Here is a 13,947-nt window from a genome sequence, read left to right as displayed (position 1 = left end):
GTCTCATGAAGGGATCCCTCCTGCAAACATAGACAGCCAAAATCCACATTTGACAGCCTGAGTTATGGAAGTACTATCCAGCCACATGCGCCTAACAACACAGAGTTCGCATAAACTAATGATGGCAGCCTAGATCAAGGGTGCCAATGGACCGATATTTTATTGGATCCCATTCAGTTCAAAATCAATTTGGATGGATTGAACGGACCAACAAGACATTGGATTTTACCAATTCGGTCTAAAATATTTATTAGATTGGATTGGACTTGGTCCGTCCATAACAAATTTATATTGAATTGGATTGGATTAAGCCAATATCTGATCCATTGATATAAGATAAGAATATATGTGCCAATAAACCGGGTTTGGGTTGAAACCAATTTAAATCAAAATAAATTTGAACAGATTGGATGGTCCAGACATTGAATTGGACCAGTCCAAATTGATCCAAAACATTCATTGAATTGGATTGGGCCTGGTCCATATATAATGGACTCACATTGGACTGGATCAGATTAGACCAAATCCAATCCAATTGACACCCGTAGCCTAGAATACTGAACATGGGCAGCCAACGTTAATTCTCTCAACCAATCCTACTCGCTTGAGATCTAGAATTAAGTTTAGAAGTTTACTTCTCGCTCTTTATTTTATGCATTTCATACAGCTACTAGGAGGACAACTTAAAATAAAATTAAGAACATAAATTTCATAGATATTTACTATTCAAGCCTGGGTGTAAGAATGGCCCAAGCATCTATGTTGTTTGCATTCAAGCAGGTAAAAATGTTTGTTTCAGTTCTTGTACTGCAGTTCTTAACCTATTTAATTATTCTTATAGCTTATTTACAATGTCCAAATGTTGCTCAAACCATCTATCTATACCTAACCCAACTGATGAATCAAGCAGGGTCTCTATAGGATGGGTTAAGTAAATTATAGTAAGGCCATATAGGGCTGAAGTTGACATTCAAGTAAGGTTTTATAAGGCTAAACCTTTTATATCCAATTTACAATTTTCTTCTTATTACATATTAATATATTCTTTTTAACATGAATCTTACATTTCTGAAATTTTATTTTTTATTTACTTTATTTGTAAAATTATATTCTATTTCTTTATTTGTAAATTTTATCCATCTAGGATATACTTTATTTCTTTCATACACAATTTATTCATATTTACCTCTTTATCAGATATATTTTCTTTAATATGAAGCCCATGCTTTTAATATTTTATTTTATATTTATAACCTTTACTGAATTACATTATTCTAGTCTATTTTCACTATAAAGTAATTTACAAATTTTCAAATAAACACTTATTTCATCTTATACAACTTTATTGGAACTAAATGGCTTAGAAGTAAGAGTGGATAAAAAAGAGTTTGACAAATTTCTTTAATTTTCTATCATATTGATAAATTCTATTTTTTTTGATTTAAAGAAAAAAACAGCACATTCTTTTTTTTGTTTGAAGATTATTAATAAATTTAATAATTTTAATTAAATTTCACTAAATTCAAATATTTAATAAATCTTTTTGTTTTACCTTTTCTTTATTATAAGTAGCATTCTTTTATTAGTAACCATTTAGTCTTTTGTATCTTTGATTTTTTTTTTTTACTTTTTTTAACAATATAGCATTGTTCAGATGAGGCATATTCCCCACCAAATTAAGACATGAGGGAGTGAAACATTCACCTCTGCTTCTTGGCATAGGCACAAGATGGTTGGGGCAAAGCGGTTTGGTTGCCTCACCTTAAGTAATAAATATTGTTAGAAAATAAAAACAATCCCATTCAGGAACTTCATCTAACAACTTAAGCTTTTAGGTTGAATGGTTCATTGATATGGTATTAGAGTCTGTTTGACCAAATGGTTTAGTGTGTGATCCTTGCTGCCTTTATTATAATTAATTAAAATTTAGCTCAAGGTGGTAATTTGGTTATGACAATTATTATTCTTGCTGACAAGGACACCTCCGTTAAGAAGCATTAACTGAAGACGAGTTTTGGAAAATAAAAACTTTCTGACATGGTGAGTTTTAGACATTTTGAAAAGTTGTGTTGAGTTTAAGAGAAATTTTGAAAACTTAGGGTGAGTTTTAGACAATTTCCCTTTTGTTAATTAGAATGCAAAACTAATCAGACTTGATGGATGGTCAATATATTTGCGATGAGGATGTATATACTTGATTCTCAGCCATCAAAATGAAACCTTTCTTTGATGGTGGACCCAAATGGATAGGAAGACTTAATTGAAGGTACGTAGTAATTTTTTGTGTAAGGTTTTGGCTTGTGCGGGACCCATCGTTGTTGTCAGAGCTAGTTTTTTCTCATTGTTGCTTGACAAGGGCTCCAATATGACCAAGTTTACTAATTTGATCACAGTGGTGGAATATAAGTTTCTATGGTTAGTAAATTGAACGTTGAATATGTAGAAAGATAATTCCGAAAAGATTGATTATTGATTATTCTAATGGCCTGGTCAATGTTGTTCTGTCATAGTTCAGCGTCATTTGAAAATGATAGCTGCCATATCCTCTGATAACATTAATTTATGCTACATTGTGCAAGTTTTCTGGTTAAGCTTTTGGAAAAGACATGAAATTGACTAATGAATTGGTACATTTACCTTTTCTAAGGTTCATGAAGAATATATAAGACACTAATTAATTAATCATGACTCTTAAAGTTAGATTTGACCTACGGAGAAAGTTTTCAAGTTCAAATCTGTTACGATTTTGTTATTTATATATTGAAAGATGTTTTGTTCAGCCAGAATTAGGATTGAGCATGGAAAGCCAAACTAGTTTTCTGGATTTTAAGGTAGAATTTTTTAGGTCCTTCATTTGAGAGACCCTTATCTTTTATAGTAAGGGCGTCTACCCTCTTAAGTTTTTCTTTCTCAACCACCTCAGCTCCCTTCTTAAGCAAGCGCAGGAAAAAACACAACTCTTACACTGAAAATAAAACTTTGATAATAATCACTCATTCACTCCGTTAATTATATAATATATCAAAAGTAGGAGGAAGTCAAATTACCACTTCTTTTTTTTTTTTGACTAAATACTTGAAGAAGTTGGGAGAGAAAATGCAATTGAACAAAACTCTTGAGTCCTGACTGATATGTAACTTATAAATTTACGTCATGACTACCACCAAGGAGAGTTGAAATTAATCTGGTCAGAAGTTTCTGAAGTCTCTGCTCCTTCATTTTGAGAACTAAACAATGGAATGCCAAATCTTGTGGAGTTGGGTTTCCACACCCAACTCTTTTTCTTGCCTACTGCATGTGGGCATCTTGTTTCCTTTATACCCTCCAACCTGCACTGTTGACTCACTTTAGTACTAAGGTAGGTAATTTCAGTATATACATGGGAGGAATCTTGGTGCTAGCTAGACACAAAGGAGCCAGTGTTGTGATGTACAAAACTGCAGAAGTTGTTGTTAATGTGTTTTTGCAAAGTACCATCACAGAACAGCAGGACCTTCTGGCCCATTTTCCCAATTGGATCAACAAGCCATGAGATGAGCTAGCCTAGCTAGGAGCTTGTGCATGTGCCCCCTAGCTAGGGGTGTCTCTTAGGAGGGTGGCTTTCAAAATGTGTAGGTGCCCAAGTAGTTGTCTTCTAAATGAGGACTATCTATTAATGTAGGTGTACTTGTTATAAAAGGCCCATCTCTCGCAGTGGAGAGGGTAAAATGTTTTAGAACATTAAAAGATTTTACCCACCTTCAGCCTCTTTCAATCAAATTCTTTATTGTGGTCAACGGAGGTTCTCTAGTTAAGGCTGTGTTTGGTTTAATTTGAAGGAAAAAAGTAGGGAAGGGCAGGGAAAGGTAGGGAAACCTATACAAATCTAAGGAAACGAGTATGCCATCTCAGATGGGCATGTGGTAGTTTTTGTTAACTCCTAGATGATTGAGAAGCCCGTGATGATGATTCATCTCCCTTTTTGGCTTCAAGTTTGTTGGGCAAATTAAACCAGATGCTCGCCAAAGTCATCTTTGGGTTGCAATAAGGAGCTGAGCTCAAGGACCATGGAAAGAAAAGGTACGTACTTTTCAATATTTTTCTTAAGGCTCAGTTTGGAAAGAGTATAAATACAAATATGTACAGTGCAAATGCATACAAAATAATATAAAATATAAAGTTTTGTACTCTATATATTTGTGTTTGTACTCCTTCCAAACTAAGCCTTATATCTCATATTTAATTTGTATTATTTTTGTACTGTATTTGTACTCTTTCCAAACTGACCCTAAGCTATTAATGAGACTTCATTAAAAGGTAACAGCCATTAAATATCAACCCTTGATTAGTTAATTGCATGGTTGATATAATTGCTTAGTCGACCATTAGCCCACTGTAGTCTGTAGTCAAACAACCGAACAAGCATTAGCTTAAGGACTCTATATATATAGTCTGTCTGTCTGTAGATCGTTCCGCTAGCTTGTTAAGTGAAGCTTCAGCATGTAAATTTAGATTTTGCTGCTTTCTTTTCAAGTACGTTCTCTGTTCACTGGTGTATGCAACCATGATGGTATTGCTGCAAAGTATCGATATAAGATTTTGATACTCTTGAGCATTATAAAATGAGGAACCAGTTGGGGGAGAGGCCCATCATTTGATGGTCCTACCAGGTTCTCATGGCGATCCACTTTTAGCTTGTGAGTGACCTAGTAAATTTGGCATTATGTGGTTTGTGCAGTAGATGGGCTCCCAAACGAGAAGGTAGGTTTGGATCTTTACTCTGTGGAATTGTTTATAGAGAGTGGAGAATCATCGGGAAGCTTCAAGCTAGATAAACCGTGTGAGCCCACCTCTGTGTTGTGTTCATCACTCAATTGGTTTTCTGAAGGTTTACTTAATGGGCATGAAGCATCCCTCCATGATCACTTATTTAACCCCATTTTTTCAAAATACTTCTGACATAATAAAGACGTGCAGGAGAGAGAGAGATGGGTGGGGAGAGGCCGGTTTGGATAGGTTAGAATAGGACTTGAGAGATGGCAAATGAAGTCTGACAGTGTCTCTGGCAAGTATGTTGGCACCCACGAAAAGGTTGGTTTCACTGGCAGCTCTGCAGGAGGAGAGAGAGAGAGAGGGGATAAACTTTCAGAAAGCTAAATCCTCATATCGGATATTCATTTGTTTAGTAAAAATTCAAAAAACGAGAAGACATGATTTGACGTTTCAGATTCTGTGCAATTACTCTCACAGTCTCACCCCAACAAACACGACAGCAACAGCTCTATATCTCTCTCTCGGACCAAAAGTCCCCTTCCATAAGCAAGGAGCGTAGTGTGCATCCCCTCGTCATGGTCTTCTGGACTGTATAACAGACCAAAAATATTCCTTCTACTTTGAGCTTAAGAAAAATTCCTTTCTTGTATTTTGGGAAGAAAGATAATTAAGCTTGTTAGTTAGAATGTAAAATATTGAGATTTGAGAGCAAGCAAGAAAGCGGTCCAAAGATTTAACTACTCTGAATGAAAGTGTAGATTCCTCGCAGTTCTGTGCATGCAACCTTATTTTCGCTCCTTGACGAGTCCTTTCGAGCTTTCCACTGACAGACACGTAATCAGGTTGAGCATCAGCCCGAAAAAAAAATCAGTAATGATACACTACTGGTTACGTCTCAAGCAGTGTAGATTCCTTATCACCAACAAAAAGATTCTGTACATGTTAGTGTATATTCTGGACTATATGGACTTAGATGACCAGTTGGACACTTACTAGTCCACGTGGCTATTTTGAATGCAAGAGTATTCCTCATCAGTCTGCATGGCTACATGCCAACGTACATATATAGCCAGGACTAGGAGGTCCGGGCACTTAAAACAGTCCAGATGGCTAAAATTCTCTCTCTCTCTCTCTCGTGGCTAAATGATGCATGGGTTAAGATCCCATGGCATGGATGAGTGGTGGAAAACAGGGGCGTTTCTCCTCCGAAATCCAGTGTTGTTTTTCCTTCTTTTTATGACAAATGTCTGTCGTTTCAGTCTCGCACTTGCACGCAATCAACGCACGATTTCATTGAAATAGTACGTACTGATAGCACGGTGATGGTGTGGTAACCAGTGTGTCTGATCCCCGGCGCAAACGAGACGATCCGTTTGTGTGTTTGTGGCGATAATATGATTCTCTCTCTCTCTCTCTCTCTCTCTGCGCATTCATTTCCGGCATCAAAGTTATTTTCGTTCTGGTTTCTGCACGGACATTCGGACCTGAAATCTGAAGTTGACGGATGAACACCAAAAGCTGCAACCATCCAATCTCTCTCTCTCTCTCATGAGTTGTATATGTAATTTAGTGGGTGGAATATTTACTTAATAAGGCCCTTAAAGAGTCACAGGTTTTGAAATTCACTAGATATACTGCATGTGGACGGATAATTTTGTATGACAAAAAGATGAGCAATGCATATACCTAGGAAAAAGACAAGAACGTGATGATCTCTTCATTCATCTTGACTTATCTCTTAAAATTTGAATTTGATTTCGATTTTTTTTTTTTTTGCATCATTTGGTTTTGCATGACTTTGTTGGCTTCATCAAGAATAACCTAGTGGCATATCATGTTTATATTCAAATTAAAAGCAGAGAAGAAATTAAATGAAGAAACTACCTTACAGTCCATAGAAAAAAAGCCCATAGAAAAAAAATGATGGAATGATGCTCTATGGATTGTTTTCTTCTACTGGACTTCAAAAAGATGGGGCCTTATACACATTTTCTCTTGTTAATTTTTGGATTTTTATATGTACTCTGATTACTTCATAGACTAAAGATTGAAAATTGTGTCCTTCATTTGCTGTTGTTTTGGTTCTATCTCAGTCTTTCTGGCAAACCTTTGGATGTCACGGTTCACATAAAATAAAATGCGTAATTGAGGTGTAGAAAGGTGCTACAACAAAGTAATGAACCAAAAATATGGTATAAACAAACGTCAGTTAAATATAAATTTTACAAAATAAATTTGTTCTGTAGATTATACTATAGCTATTATTGAAGTTTGAATATATATCTATATACCTTTCTCGTAGATCAAGAAAATCATTTTTTCAAACAGTAAATAGTTTTAAAAAAATCACAAAAAATCTGAGAAATCAGTGATTTTTGAAAAATCTCATCAGAGGAATCAGCATCTATCCCAAACACTCTACAAGGATCCTTAGGTGAATATCCAAGCTCTATGCATGGAACCATTCATGTGTAGTCTATTTATAAATTAGATATGACAAATAAATCAAATATAATGTATGGATTAAAAAAAGAAAAAGGGATGCATAAATGTGCTGCTATGTTTGCATGTGCTAATAATGGTTTCTCTGTCATGGATTTTCCATGTTTTTTATTAATATATTAGACCCTTTTCAGTTAACTTTCTTAAAACATTTATACTCACAAAAATGATAAAAATTTTCTTTTTGAGGTAAACACCCTACAAGGTGTTTGTCAGATGAACCTGTTTTTTGAAATCCAGTCCATATAACTTTGCAAATACAAATTAAGTCAAATGAGAAGCACTCTTACACTAGAAATTGATGGTACCATGTAAAAGTAAACATATATAACCAGATCAACCTTGGTTATCAACTTAAACAAGTTTAGTGTGGCATTAGTACAACTGTTTATTATTTTACCTTAATTATCAAGTTCATAATAAAAGGAAATCACAAGTATAAGAGAACTAATACCTTAAAGGAAATGGACAAGAAATAGGAGGATGAAATACAGAACTCGAGAGATGTTTAGAGGTTCCACAGTTCCTACCTTGGATGAGAGGCTTGATGATCGTCTGGGTCTTAGTTCAAAAAGGATATACTAACACTTGCTTCTATTTTCAAGATATATTGTGTCTAGTAGAATCCTTGAGTCTTTTTCGGCCCTTCCCCAGCAATTGCTTCATCAAGTTGTTGTACATGCTTGTTTCCATCAAGTGTTAGCCCAAAATGAATGTGAGGAAAATGAGCCCACTGCAAGAAAATAATTAAGTTAATAGCTCCTTTAAACAATTTGCATCTCTGGCATAAAAGATTTAAATCAACACCAAGTGGTTCATAAAAAAAATGAATTAATGTTTCTTACTTTTGGTGTGACATCATTGTTCTTCTAATCAACTAAAGAAGTGACGCGACTATCATTTAGAATATACATTACTAAGTGATATGAGTTTGTTTTTATTTGGTTGATAAACAAAGATATACTGTTTAATCTACAATCCAATATCAGTGATAAACATAGATTCATTTTGAAATTATATTTCTATGAGAAGGTGAACAAGAAGGCAATGTAACCAGACCCTTGTATCCAACTATGCACTTGTTATATTTAGTTAGAGAGGTTTGGTTGATATGTACTTTCAATAAATTACTAGTGCAAATGCTTTTGAAAAATACAAACTGACAATAAGTTCGTATATCTTGTGATTTTGACTAGCTAGAGGTCAAGATGTCCTTGTCAATTCTTTAATATTATCCAGATCTTATGGCAAGTTAACACATATTAATCCCTATGTAAAAAGGAAAAGTTTCAAAGTAGTGATTTTAAGAGCGTTGTTAGAGAATAAAAACATATTCAGGGACCTCACTTAAGCTGTTAGGTGAGGTCCCTGAATGGGTTTTTATTCTCTAACAGGACCTCACCTAAGAACTTAGGCTGTTAGGTGAGGTCCCTGAATAGTTTTTTTTTTCTCTAACAACCTTTGATTGGTCATACAATCAATATGAAGTAACAAAATTCAAAACAGTTTCGAAATAATGCATGAGAATGTGGTATAAAACATTATCTCAGTTGATTCAATTGCATGAGACATTTATTAATAATAAATGGATACTACTATGAAAATATAAAGAAAATTATAGTAGGAAAGTTGTATGAAGACAAAATAGCAGACAAACTTTATGTAGGGAATGAGACAAAATTATTGCTCAAATTCTCCAATTAAAACTTAAAATTAGCTGTAAAATTTATGGTTAGGCACCTTAAGTATTGTCTTCTGAAACAACTCAATTAAGCCTTCTAGAAGTTATAACAGTTTTATGGCTAAAATACGAAGTTGTTCTGGAAATCAAACAAAGCTTATTTTGGTTGGAGTGACATTAAAATTTTAGTGTCCTGGGAATTTATAAGAATGGTGAGGTATGCTCAATTTCATTTTTCTATTCTTCTTCTTCTTCTTCTTCTTCTCTCTCTCTCTCTCTCTCTCTCTCTCTCTCTCTCTTTCTGGTAATCAAGGGAATTATGATGAAAGATGTTTATGAATAAAGACATTAATTTGGATCAATCTCCCATTGAAAGAAGCAACTACTGTGGATTGGTTGCAAAATCCTTGTCAGCCTTATTTTTATGTATTCTACGTTTCCTCCTAAGCAATTATTCATTAGTTATGGGCTCCTTCTGATTTTGCTAAGCCGCTTCTATTTTCCTTTTTGATATTTGTTTATGTTAGATCAAAATTTGAGGAAGAGGAGCCCCTCGATCAAAATTCTTGTTGTAACTCACATTTTTTGCTGCAGTGCTAAAGGCTTCCCTGTGGCTAATGTCAGGGTTTCTGGCCTTTATCCTTTGAATCTCTTCCCTGTAACAAAAGAAAAAAAAGACAAGTCAAATTATTCTTCAATACTTACAGATGCTTCAATTACAACTTTAAGCATTTAAGTTGTCACTAAGAAATTTAGCTTTAAAATGTCTAATAATTAATGTTCAGAAATCAATAAACTCACTTGATAAACCTGTTATATGCAGATGGAACACGTTGTCGCTTCTCTGGAGCTGATAAATGCATTGATATATAAGAAATATAGTTCAGCTTAATTGATCAAGGCAACAACAGGTGCATCGAAAATCGTAATGTGAAACATGAGAGAGAGAGAGAGAGAGAGAGAGAGAGAGAGAGAGAGAGAGAGAAGAGAGAGAGAGAGAGCTAACGGCGTATGGGAAGCATTCGGGGTTGCTCATTCTCTGCAGTATCCAACATGGGAACCTTGTTGCATTTGGACGAAGAACCAGAATCCTTGCTCAAATCACCAGTGCTAGAATTGTGATTCTGCAACTTCTCTCAACAAGTAAAAGAAATCTATAATCAAATCCTTCGCTCTATTTTCCCCCCTTTTCTCATCTATTATGTATGGTTTGGATTTCTATATTTTCTCCTCCCACGTGAAAATTCAACTGATACACTAAATAATTATTCCTACTTCTACAAGGGAGAGTCAATTAATCTTGTTGGTATTTAGATTTTTTGATGGTGGGACAGAAGATGGCAGAAGATACATAGTGGTTTAGTTTAGCCTTAGAGACTAAGAAGAAATCATCACATCAGCGAGACCCTTTTCACTCATGAAAAAAAGAAAAAAGAAAATGGTATCTGGTATTGTATGTTGATAATAATATTTCAGATCAAAAGTTCAAGGGAAAATTTTGTACAAGGGCTTCATACCTGAATATCTTGAAGTGGAAGTGACTGAATCAAAGCTCCCATGTTCACAGACAGCAAGTTAGCACAATGGCCACATCTAACCGTTACAATGTTGTACAGACTAGTGCTTGGAACGCTAACCTGCCAAGGCGATTGTAGAAAAGAAAGAACTGTATAACTTCAAGATGCGTAAGTGGAAATAAAGAACATAGATATATATGGACTGTAATACCAGAAGCGCAATTAATTTTTTCATGTGATAAGAGGTTTGATATATCTTTCTTTTTAAACTTATCTAGTTTCATGAACATTTGATGCATCTCAACCAAACTGAATTCCAAACATGAAGAAAAGCCTGAATCGATAATATATATCATTATCCCGGGAATCCAGTACTATTTTCTTTTATTATTTCATGACTTAGTTATACTATTGATAACACTGTTTCAGATATTCATGTTTTTCTTTTTTTTCCTCGAATTTGAATGGGTACATGTTTGATAAGAGTCTAGCACAAATAAGACAGCCATTGGTTTGCTTTCTATTTGTCTTCATGGAAAGTTTCGTTTCCGAAATAGTAATTTCTAGTTCAGAATCAGAAGATGTTTCACAGACCCATTTCCTTGCTTGCTGTTCCAACCCGCAAATGCCTAGAAGCCCTATACGTTTCTTCAGTTTCACAGTGCATTATTTTCTATATTAAATTGTTAAGGACTCGCCTATCAAAAGATAAAAAAAAAAAAGAAAAGCAAATACCAAAAAAATCACAGTAAAAAGAAGAAAATGGTGAGAGAGAGAGAGAGAGAGAACAAGAAGAAGTTCTGATGCTTTTAATTTTCTGTAATGGTTTTTATTTGGCTTCTGGATTTTAAATGCATTCCGTATGTAAAACTAAAAGCCAACTTCTCGATCCTCCTCTAGACCCAACATCTCAAGCTTTACATGGGTAAGGCTTAAGCTACAGTCTACCATCTCACTTCCCTTTCGGTGCTCCTGACTTTTCTGCCTGACCCCAAAAGCAAGAAAAACATTAATAAAAAGGAAAATATATATGTTGGGAAGAGAGATTTGAAAAGGACGTGACTGGAACGGAAACCATAAAGCCATAACCACAGCGGAGGGGAGGGGGAGGGTTGCGGTGGGGGAATTAAGGCAGCAGATTTTTAGCTCTTCTTGCAGGCAGTGAAATTAAAGTAGTGATTTTCAGAAGAAGAAAAAAAAAATCAAAGTGATAAAAATGGAAAAGCTTTAAAAGAGTTGTTAAAGGAGGCCTGCTATGATGAAAGGAGGTTGAAAAAAGAAAGAAAAGCAGCATTTTGTACTCGCCAAGAAAATGCTTCATATTGGTCTCTCATTTCTTTATCCAACACCAAGAACCGTGCTGAAAAGGAGATAAAGTCATGGTTTAGATTGTAGCTTGGTGTAAGATAGAGTTGCAGGAGAACGCCCACGACGGGAAAAAACATTAATGAAAGTAAAGCCATCAAAAGAAACTGCAACTGTGCATATTTTTACGTAATTAACCATGTCTTAAGAATGGTGTGTATCTATCAGAGATTATTGAAGAACACCAAGCAAAAGGAAACTATACCCAGAAAAGTAATCCGACTGTGCACAGGAATTCATGTTACTAGGCAAATCTGAGAAGGTAAAATAGCTCCAACTCGAGACCCTTTTCTTGATTCGTGAGAAACTCCAGCACCTAGCCCTATGCGTATCCTCAGACCTAACTCTTTTGAATTTGTTGGTTCGGAGACCCAGAAAGGATTTCCATGGTTAAGGGAATTCTTGTGGTTTTCGAAAGTTAGAACTACAGAAAAAAAAATAATCTCCTACAAGTGGCGATACTCGACACATGAGGCCAAGCAAATCTTAGAACGTAAAAAGCTCTAATTTGACTCTTGCCTTGACCTCTGAGAAACCCTAGGACCTAGCTGTAACCCTAAAAATAAGCGTGAGTCTTTATACAAACGGAGGGAACCTCCTTGGTGACACATGATTATCATGGTGAAGGCAGCTCCTGGCTTTGGAAAGATGATGTCTGAATTATCCCCAATCTAAACTAATATTGGGTTAAAAGCCGAAGATAGGCCTGGATAAAGAAACTGATCATCTTCAGTTTTGGGTATTTTGAGTTGACAAGACTGAAACTCCATGATCAGCTGTTTATTATTCTATTATATTCTTTTGTATAATAATACATCTGTGTTTAAACAAAGCAAAACCTACCAAATACAGTGGCAGTTGAGTTTGAGCTTGTTGCAGTTGAAAGGCCTTCAAGTTATAAAAAAGATTGATACATAGTTGTTTCCTTGAAGATTCAGAATTTTGACCGATTGAAGAAATTTTAAGGTCTCGTGACTGGAAAAACCAACTTAATAATCACCGTAAAACATTACCTATTACCATGAAAGGAAAATTCGTTCTACATAAATTGAACCATGAGCTCCTGCTTTATCTGTAAGCTCCTGGATCATCAAATTAAAAATGAGGGCCCGACATTCCTTTCTTCAAACCAGAGAATTTGGATATTGAATCCCATATATGGGGCCTCCGAACGGGAACCCACTTGATCATATCGAGCAGCGCAAATATTAATGGAAGAATTAAAATCTGATTTTGTAGATGTTGATGGCAATCTGGGTGGTTTTAGAGTATGAAATCTGAATATGAAGTTAGAATTGAAGCCAATGAAGCGCAGGTTGTTAAAGATTAAGAAAGGAGAAAGATAGTAGAGAGTGGTAGTGGTATACCGCTAAAATGGTGTTGCAGAAGTTGCAGTTGACATAGCAAACATGTTCAGACGCGACGTCGAGTGACATTTTCTCGAGAATAGTCGATTGCCAGATCCGAGAAAATTGGCTACAGAAAGGAATGGAGATTATGATTTATGAAGATGAACAGAGCTGTGGAGAAAGAAGCCAGAGAGAGAGAGAGAGAGAGAGAGAGAGAGAATATGGTGGGGGATGGTTGGATTTATTAGGGATGTATTGTACAAGTAGCAAAGACCAGCCATGGGATTGGTCGGGTCGGCAGGGAAAACCGGAGTGGCGAGGGATGGTGGAAGTACGGAAGAGTGGTTTTATGAAGTGGAAAAAAGCGGTTTTTGTGGTTTGGCGGATTGTGGGTTTCTGTTCTGTCTGTGTATGTACGTGTTGTTACTTGTTAGTGTGAAACTGAGAGAGAGAGAGAGAGAGAGAGAGAGAGAGAGACGATATTATGATCAAGTGAATGAGTGGGTGAGAGTCTCTACACTAACTGTCCAAAGCTTTCTGTAGCGGACGAGGGGGAGGCCGAGATATTAATTAATGGTTTGGATCTACAGACTAGAGAGACAGAGGTGTTTAATAGTTACAAAGCATTTATTCTACAGAAGTAAAATTTCCAAAATGCCCTACTGTTGTTTGTCAACCTGCAAAACCGACATAGCTGTAGAACTGCCTAAAGAAAAATAGTACTGTACAGAACTAGAATATGTTGCTTTAAACTAAATAGTAGACTAAACATCAAAATCAT

General features: G+C 35.5%; 1 protein-coding gene across 2 annotated transcripts; it reads right to left on the bottom strand.

Moving 5' to 3' along the window:
* Positions 1 to 7,552: 7,552 nt before the first annotated feature.
* YAB2 (Plant-specific transcription factor YABBY family protein) lies at positions 7,553 to 13,618 on the bottom strand. 2 transcript variants are annotated; one of them, XM_088949728.1, is made up of 6 exons: positions 13,185 to 13,618; positions 10,453 to 10,572; positions 9,942 to 10,065; positions 9,737 to 9,785; positions 9,516 to 9,591; positions 7,553 to 7,987 (listed from the first exon to the last, which is right to left on the bottom strand). In XM_088949728.1, exons 1-6 carry the CDS (start codon positions 13,251 to 13,253, stop codon positions 7,871 to 7,873), a joined length of 555 nt encoding a protein of 184 aa, XP_088805854.1. In that variant the 5' UTR covers positions 13,254 to 13,618; the 3' UTR covers positions 7,553 to 7,870. The 2 variants fall into 2 exon arrangements, with proteins under 2 accessions (XP_088805854.1, XP_088805855.1); XM_088949729.1 differs by having other exon boundaries at positions 9,942 to 10,059; positions 13,185 to 13,483.
* Between the last annotated feature and the right edge of the window lie 329 nt (positions 13,619 to 13,947).

This window comes from Nelumbo lutea, chromosome 6 (assembly GCF_056320005.1).
Source record: "Nelumbo lutea isolate HS-2025 chromosome 6, American lotus-T2T, whole genome shotgun sequence".
Taxonomy (NCBI): domain Eukaryota; kingdom Viridiplantae; phylum Streptophyta; class Magnoliopsida; order Proteales; family Nelumbonaceae; genus Nelumbo; species Nelumbo lutea.
Note: the sequence above shows the minus strand (reverse complement) of the source record. Positions and strands in the feature narration are given on the sequence as shown.

Coding starts and splice junctions, on each gene's coding strand:
- YAB2 (XM_088949728.1), bottom strand. CDS start 13,253: ATGTCACTCGACGTCGCGTCTGAACATGTTTGCTATGTCAACTGCAAC. Junction 10,066..10,452: donor TTCCACTTCAAGATATTCAG/GTATGAAGCCCT, acceptor TGTTGAGAGAAG/TTGCAGAATCACAATTCTAG. Junction 7,988..9,515: donor TTAGCACTGCAGCAAAAAAT/GTGAGTTACAAC, acceptor ATTTTCTTGCAG/TGGGCTCATTTTCCTCACAT.